The sequence below is a fragment of the Egretta garzetta genome, unplaced genomic scaffold (assembly GCF_000687185.1).
Source record: "Egretta garzetta isolate BGI_Z169 unplaced genomic scaffold, ASM68718v1 scaffold318, whole genome shotgun sequence".
NCBI classification, from domain to species: Eukaryota; Metazoa; Chordata; class Aves; order Pelecaniformes; family Ardeidae; genus Egretta; species Egretta garzetta.
In genome coordinates, this window is record NW_009260404.1 from 12,162 (window position 1) to 20,363 (window position 8,202).

The 8,202-nt window shown below is 60.0% G+C and overlaps 1 protein-coding gene across 1 annotated transcript in view; it reads right to left on the reverse strand.

Annotated features, from left to right (window-relative positions):
* LOC104130402 (relaxin receptor 1-like) overlaps positions 1-7,890 on the reverse strand; it is a gene marked incomplete at its 3' end in the record, with an annotated part of 18,828 nt that extends 10,938 nt beyond the window's left edge. The window contains exons 1-4 of the mRNA XM_035898944.1: positions 7,489-7,890; positions 1,771-1,917; positions 922-1,069; positions 304-375 (exon numbers count right to left, since the gene is read on the reverse strand). Of these exons, the coding sequence (XP_035754837.1) occupies positions 304-375; positions 922-1,069; positions 1,771-1,917; positions 7,489-7,537 (416 nt within the window). The remainder of the gene's footprint in view (positions 1-303; positions 376-921; positions 1,070-1,770; positions 1,918-7,488) is intronic.
* Positions 7,891-8,202: the final 312 nt, after the last annotated feature.

Genomic DNA, 8,202 nt, shown 5'->3' on the forward strand with positions numbered 1-8,202 from the left:
CAGCTCTCCTGGCTGTGCCCCCTCCCAGCTTGTTCTGCCCCTGGCCGAGCAGGAGAAGCTCAAAAAGTCCTTGAGTAGTCTGAGCACTACTTGGCAACAACTGAAAACATCCGTGTGTTATCAACATTCTTCTAGTACTGAATCCAAAACACAGCACTATGCTAGCTTCTATGAAGAAAATTAACTCTATCCCAGCCGAAACCAGGACACGACCCCTGCGCCCACCACTGCCGACCCCCGCGCCCGCCGCTCTCCCCTTTTGCGCACGGCAGGCAGAGAGCAGGACGAGGAGGGGATACTCACAGCTTCTGCAGGCTCTGGTACCCGGCAAACTGATTGTCCCCCAGAGAACGGATCCTATTTTTCTTCAGGTCCCTAGCAGGAAAACAGAAGGAAAAAAAATCAAACGCAAAGCCAGCAGATGAGGACGGAGCAGAGACCAAAGGAGAACAGTAGAGACCTCTTACGCTGTGCAAACAAAATGCACGGCAGCTGCTCTTCATTAGCACTACATTGCTAATTGCCCCCCCAGCCTGCAAGCCTGATTTGCTGCAGATGAATTTTCTCACGCTCTCCTCCCTTCCTAGCCCTTGCTTTTTGTGTGCCTGGGCCTCGCCAGCAGCCACCGGCCCCGCGCGCCTCAGCTGGAGGCTCCAGGTCCTGGCCCCAGGCAGGATGTGGCCGGTCCCTGTTCCCGGTTCAGCGCTGCTTGTGGGAGGGGTGCAGCGAGCAGCTGAAGCTCAGCAGAGAGGGGTCTGCCGGCACGGAAACGCCTCTTTGCTTCTTCGGATCCGGGGACAACAAGTGAAAGCCGGGGATTTTATTTCCTTCCCTCTAAGCAAGTTTTCCTGCCGGCCGGCAGCGCGTGCCCCGCTGGTGCTTCTCCTGGGGAGGGGGCTGCGTGCGCCCGCTGCTACTCACAGCCTGGTCACGTTGGAGGAGACCCAGGGGACAGTGGCAAGGTCCTGCTCGGTGCAGTCCACAGCCCCTCCCTGGCACCGGCACCGCTCTGGGATGCTCCGGGCGGGCAGGACGTCACCCAGGACCTGCAGCCAGCCGCTGTCATCCACTGCAGGGCACAGAGCGGGGACCAGCCTTGGAGGCACCGGCGCAGCGCAAAGCCCCGGCAGCCTCAGGACCGGGCGCTGGATCGCACCCCCGTGGCGTCTCTCCACGTGCAGCCACAACACAGTTTTCTTTCCTCTTTTTCTAGCATCCCACCTAGCCCACTTTAAGGATATCCTGAGCCAGACACCGCATCCAAGCCACCCAGTTAACCAGCTCCCAGAGGGTATGGATTCGTCCAGCCTCCACTCATGTACCCCCCACACCCAGCACCCCCGAGCAGAGCCCTCCGCGGCGGCACTGTGCCTTGTGTGAAAAAAGGAACTCGTTTTGTCTTTGACTCTGCTGAATGCCCGTGCCCCGAGCGGCAGCACAGAGCCCCGCTGCTCCTCTGCCTTCCCACCACGGCTCAGAAATAATGGCCCCAGCCTTGTAGCAAGGAGGGTTTTCCTGCACCCCAGCCCAGGAGAATCCCTGATGGATGAGCTCCTCCCCGGGGCACATGTGGCCGCTGTACCGGGATGACATGCAGATGCAAGAGCCGGGGAAGCGGCTGGATAATGGAGCAGACCCGGGTTCCTCACGCTTCCCAGGGGACAAGCGAGCTCAGCTCTGATGCACTCATGGTTGCAGATCCTGGTGTTCCCAGGTCTGGGGGTTATTCCCTCCGAGGGCATCTCTCTTCGCCAGGGGCTTGCTGCTTACCGCAGTGCTCCTCGTCAGCTCCGTTGCCGCAGTCATCCTCCCCGTTGCAGTGCAGGGCCTGGGGCAGGCAGATGGAGAGGTTGCCACAGGGAAACTGCCCCAAGGGACACGCGTGCCCATCCTGCCGGGAGTGGATCAGAGGAGGCTCTGCCGAAGGAAGAGGAGATGCTCAGCGCTGGGGCAGCACCTCCCGCACCTCTCGCAGATGCTGCGCCTGCGGGGCGCCGACCTCCTGGGGCCGCATCCTGCTCTGTGCCCAGCTCCAGTGACTTTTGGGGCAGAGCGGGGCCGGTGGCTGAAGGGAGCCTGTGCCACTGCTGAGGACCAGCATCGCCACTTCCATGCCCTGCGGGACTGCGCTCCGGCCGGAGCAAGCCCAGGGGAAAAGAAGGACCCAAACCCTTGCTGTCGGAGCACTTTTTGCTGGCAAAACACCATCCTGGAGCCAGGAGACCTGGGCAGAGGCAGTTCTGCTGAGGAGCACATGGAAATGGAGAGCCCCAACAAACTGGCCACCCCATCGCTCCTCCCCAGCCCCCCGGCCACCCCTGTCCCCGAGGCAGAGCCCTGGCCCGGGGTGCAAGGCTGTCTGGGCAGCTCCAGCTTCCCTGGTGCTGAGCCCTTTCCATCAGAGCCGTCAAAGACAGCCAGCGGCAGGGCCCTGTTCATTAACATCCCGCAATTATCCATGGCAGAGGCATGCTTCAGATCCAGCTAAACGTTTCCGTGGCCCGCTTTGGTCAGGGCCCTGGGAAGCAGCAGCCGTCAGGCACCGGGGGAAACGCGGCGGGGGGGGCCCAGCCGGGCGCTCAGGATTGTCTCCAACTGCCAGGCTGTTAATGGCTAATGGTGCATGCCATAATTAAAAGCACTTTGCCTTGCTCACCCATGCCCCCTGTTAACCACCCCATCAGCCAGCACTGCTGCACGATGTGGGAATCGATAGGATGCAGGTGGGACCGGATCGGCGGGGGCTTGCCACGCATGGCCAGTGGCATCCCGCGGCCGCGGTCCCCTCTGGCTGGCCCAGCAGCTGAGCCCCGGGCGCCACATCCACACCATTGGGGTTTTCCCGCGGACAGATCGTGCCTGGGTCTGAGGAAGTTTTCCATTAGACCAGAAATATCCCTGCAAGAGCTGGCTGAGCCAGACATAAACAGCACGCACCGCCTGAAGCCCCGCTCGGACGTCCCCGACGGGCCGGGGGTCCCGCCAGCCTCCCCCAGCATTGCTGACCTACCTGGGGTGTTTGTTCTGGGGACAACAAGGGCTCCAAATCCACGCGGAACCCAATGGACTCAATCGACATGATTCAAAGTGGTTTAAGGTCTGGAATGGAGTCTATCGTGGCTCCATAAATCTTTCCTGGAAACTGCAGCCGTCCCAAGCAGCTCTGGAAGGGATCTCTGCCTGCCTGAAGCCAGAAAGCAGGTCCAAGCGACATTTCTCACAGACCCACGCTATCGTTCCTCTTCATCTCTCACCTTGCATCAGCCAGGACCCCCTGCCCCAGCCCCGGGGCAGCCTGGGGTGCGAAGGGGAACCCCATTTCTGTACGGGTGTGAAGGCTGAGCCCTTGCCCTGCCCAGGGCCCCCTTGGGCTGACCCGACCCTGCAGGCAGCTCCCGGGCCAGGGCTCCGTGCTGTCGGAAAGGGCCACGTCCCCTTTACCCCCAGGTAAGAAGTCTGGGTTGTAGCCTTGGTCCAGCTTGTATCATACGTTGGACTTCCAGAGAGCTTGGTGTTGGAAGCGCCTGCCTTTGACTCCTCCTTTTTGCAAACCAAGAGGTAATTTTACTTTTTTATAAATGCTTGTGGCTATACTTGTGTATTAGACATGTCTAAACCCACGGGGGAGCACACGTGTGGCTGCAGAACACCGAAACAGCTAACAACTGCCAGGCAAATAACTGTCTGCCTGGGACGTTACAGAGCATATCTGCTATTAACACTGCAAAAGGTTATCTCTGAAAACTCATTTTGGCCTGCCTTTAGCTGGGGGCAAGAACACCCATTTTCTTCTGATAACACAAGGGGCGTGAGCCAAGGCGGTGACAGGGAAGTCACCAGGGGCGAGGGCTGCTGCCCGTGCCGGGCGCCTTCCCTCCCCAGCCCGCAAACGCCACGGCGACGTCGCACGCATCTGAGAGAAGGACGGCAGGAACGGGCACACGCCGTGAGCAGGGTGGGCAGCGCCCGGGGAACTGGTCCAGGAGCAGCTCGTTACTGGGCAGCCTTGTCCAAGACCTCTCCTTAGTGCAGCATCTCGGTGACTTTAACTACTTCTGGGCACGATTCTGCCTTACAAAGCCAAAAGCTGTCCAAGAGGACAGACAGACAGATGGAGATCTCCTGTGTGATGACAGACAAGTTGCTTAGTGCCGCAGTTTTTTTGCATAAAGAAGCGATTTTGGTCCACCCAAAGCTCAGAGGGGTGCGGTGAGCGCTGGCGCTCTCCAGATTGCATCGGCTTTGGAACGGGGGGGTGCTAGGGAAGTGCAACAGGGAGGGTGAGCCAAGGGTAGGCAGGGCCCCTGGCTGGAGCCAGCCCCCGGCGCTCCCTGGCACGGGCTCCTGGAGCTGTGCGGTGCAAGGCTCTACCTCCTGCGTGACCCTGTGCGTGGCCGTCCCCGCGGGCCTTGCTCCGCAATGAACGGGGCTTCCCAGGTGCCAATCTCCGTCCTGCTGGGGAGCAGCAGCGGTGTCACCACCAGCACGGAACGAGTCACCTGGAGTGAAGCCGGTGCCTGGAATAACAGCACCCTGCCTGGAGGCCACAGCAAGCACCCTGCCCGGAGGCAGCTCCTCTGGCAACGGCGTGGCTCAGGCCACCTCTTCCCAGGCAGCCACCCGAACAGGGCTGGGCTGCTGCTGAAAACTGGGGGGGGAGAAAATCCACCTTTTACTTCTACCTGTTAGTTATAACAGAGCTGGAGGGGGTACCCATTTTGCAAGATTTGTATTTATATACTAAAACCAGCCCCACAGCAGTGTACAAAAATGCTTTTCAGCGAGCAGGGCTGGTGCCCATGGAGTTGCTCTCTGCCAGCAGCTCGAGATCGGCCACCAGAGGCTCGGGTGGGCACGAACCAGCAGCCGAGCAAGGATGCCCGTGCAAGGGGGGGGATAAAGCCCAGCAGCAGCTCAGGGACATGGATCCCTTACAGAGGGCACACGCAAGCCATTGCCCTAACAAATTCTTGCCTTGCAGATGGACAAACACAAACCCGTGTGCGACTGCTCCTTCCGATTTTCCCAAGCACCTGTTTCTCTGAGGCAGCAAATACAATAAAAATCTGAGCCAAGTTTGAGCGTTAGGTTATTTCTAATAGAACTGTTGACTGTTAATGCTTCAATAAAAGTTTATCACGCTTATTAAAAATACCTCATGCTGGCAGATCACACCCAACAATAAAAGCACATGCGAAAAAACTAAATAAAGTGACGCCAGTGTCAAAAGCGCTCAGGTTTGTGCTGTATATCAGCGTGGAGCACCCGTGGGAAGCTGGAAGCTGCTCCTCAACACGAGACCTCCCTGGCGCTGAGCGGCCTCCCGCATGCAAAACGCACTGGCAAACGTTTGTGCTGGGTGCAGGGGTGGCGCCTGCGTGCTGCGGCTGGGGCAAAGACATCCCCGAGCGCGCCTGTGGAAAGCCATCGTCCGCCCGCAGGCCACGCGGGGCCGAGCCAGCCGCCCAGCAGCGAGCTCACTGACCTGTTCAGCAAGCTCCTGGGCGAGGATGTTTTAAGCCCGCAGTGGTCCTGCCCTCCCTCCGTCGCTACCTGCCCCGCTGATGCTGGCTGGGGGCTGCGCTTGGCACAGCTCTGCGGGATCCCCACGAGATAAGCACCAAAGCAGCGAATTACCATGCGGACAAGGGTTGAGGGCAATTAAGAATGTCTCATTGCAAATTGTCCAAATGGGAACCTCTTAAAAGAGGCCGGAGTGGTGGCAGAAGCGAGATTTTGGAGGTGCCGTCGGGTCAGGTCCTGCTGCTGGCTCTCACCCTCTCACAGCCCTGCGGAGGGAAGCGAGTCCCTGACCCCCTCCCAGCCCTGCGAATGGAACCAGATCCCACCCCAGCCCTCAGACCTGAGCTCGAGCCCTTCCAGAGGGATTTCCTTCCAGTCTCTGTTCCTTTTCCAGTTGTCCAGGCTCTCTTGCGTGCTGTCATGCCACGCAGGTTTCTGGCTGTTTTCTCAGTCTGAATTTATGTAGGACCCAGGGAAGGCAATGGGAACCTTTCCAGAGCCTCCAGGCCCCTATTGCAGGGAACGCATCCACATATGGAGCTGCGTAAATACTAAGGCAGAAGAGTTTATACATATATATATTTATATGTATAAACACAGAGAGCTGCTTTTCTTTTCAGGCAGGAGGCTCCAGCCCCAGGTCCCCAGCTAAACTGATGTTTTCCAGCCACCCCCATAGGACCTTGTTCTGCATTAACCCCCCACCCCGCCCCAGGCTAGAGAAACCAGGGGCTGTGCAGGGCAGGAATACAGAGAATGACCCAAAATGAGAGAAGGTGAGATAAAAAACCCAAAACCAAACACCAAGGGAAAAGTGGGTGTCTCAGGCAATGTAAAACACAGAGAAGAGGTGATTTTTGGATGATGCAGGCTGTCAGACCAGCAGCCATTCCCTGGCAGAGGTGGGATGGGGTGGGCACGGGCTCTGCGCCGCAGCGGGGACCTTCCCGCCCCAGCTCTGCGGGGCCACCAAAGGACACGCAGCCGGGGAGGCGGCCAAACGTAGCCGGGATTAACCTCAGCATCTGCCTCGACCTCTCCCGAGGGCCACCCAGGATTGCAAACGAAGCCCACGCATTGCCAGGAAAACAGCCGTGACCAAATCCTCTAGAAAGCAGCAAGGCTGAGTGAAACTCGCCCTGGATCCGCATCGCCTCTGCTGTAAAGCCGCTGGGTAAATTCTGCCAGCAAAGTCCCAGAGCTGCAGGACATGGCCGGGGGGATGCGTCACCCATCCCTTTTGTCTCTAGCACCCAGGTTCTCCGCACCACCGTGCATCCCCGCCGCCCCCGCCCAGGACAGCACCCCTGCTCCCGGCACACCGCACACAGCTCCCCTTGCGCTTCCCATGCCGAGGCGGGGCGGGCTGACCCTCCAGCAAACCCCTCTAAAGGGGACACAAACCATTCACTGTTCAACCGGAGAGAAAGGTTGGACCCCCCCATGGCGGGCAGGGAGATGTGCATGGTGCGTTGCCATCCACAAGAGTAAACCGCAAGAAATCAGAGTGAAATGGAAACAGCGCAGAGCTACTGCACCCCCCACACCCCCCAACTTGCAGCAAAAAGGGGGGCTTTGCAATCTGGTTTCTGTCCACCCCTCCCTCCTCTTTCAGACAGTAGCATCAGTGGCGGCATCTGCTCCCGCTCTGCTCCCGTGCTTGCTCTCTCTTCTCCTGAGGAAAAGGCAGGGCCACGATTTGCAGCGATCTCTGGGCTTCGCAGCACCGCGGGCGCCCAGAAAAGCGAGCGGTAAGGGGGGCACCGGCACCAGGCACACGAGCCCTCGTCGCAGGCGAGCGCGTTTTCGGCAGAGCACGGCTCTTCTCAGGCAGCCTCCATCCCCGTGCCAGGATCTACACCCAGATCCCACCACAAAATTGTCCGCACCCCCCCAGCCCCCCGGTCAAACGGCCTGATTCCCTCCCCACTTTGGATGAGGTGACCCGCAAAGACAGCCACTTACTCGTAGCAGCGTAGAAAAGCGCCGGCAGAAGGAGGAGCAGCAGCCCCATGTCAGCGGCCACTGGCGGGGCAGTCCACGGCCCCGAAAGGCTCCGAGAGGGTCTGGGCTGCTGGGCGGAGGGAAGGGGGATGCTGAGGTGCTGCGGGTCCTCTCCTGCTACTGTACCTGGACCCACCCACGTCTGCCGGGAGCGCACACACCAGGGGTGCCACAGGTTGTCACTGGTCCCCAGGAAGCCACCGGCTGTGCCTCCATCGCTGTCCCAGGGAAGGCACCAGTGCAGCAGCCGTCGGGCACCTCTGCAGCACCCTGCAGCCTCTGGGAGGTAAAACCCAGCGAGGAAAGGAGAAAGGGAAGGAAACGAGGCCAGTCCTTCGCCTGCGCTCCCCACCCTGGGGCGGTGTGGGGCACCCTGGGGTGTGCGCCCCAGGGGAGCCCAGGGACAGCCCGGGGAGGAGGAGAAAGAGGAGGAGAAGGAGGAGGAGGAAGGCTGCTTCCTCCCCGAGAGGGCCCTCTGCTGGATTTGCAGTCAGTACCTGCACCCACCCGTGCCTGGTGACCCGATGGACATGACCCAGCGGAGGCATCCACAGGGATCTCTGCTCCATCCCAGCGCAGGGACACAGCCCCAGTGGGGACAGGGAGATGCCACCCCTGAGCCTTCCCCCGAGCACAGATCAGGGTACTTGGACTGGGTGGACCAGGATGGCGGGG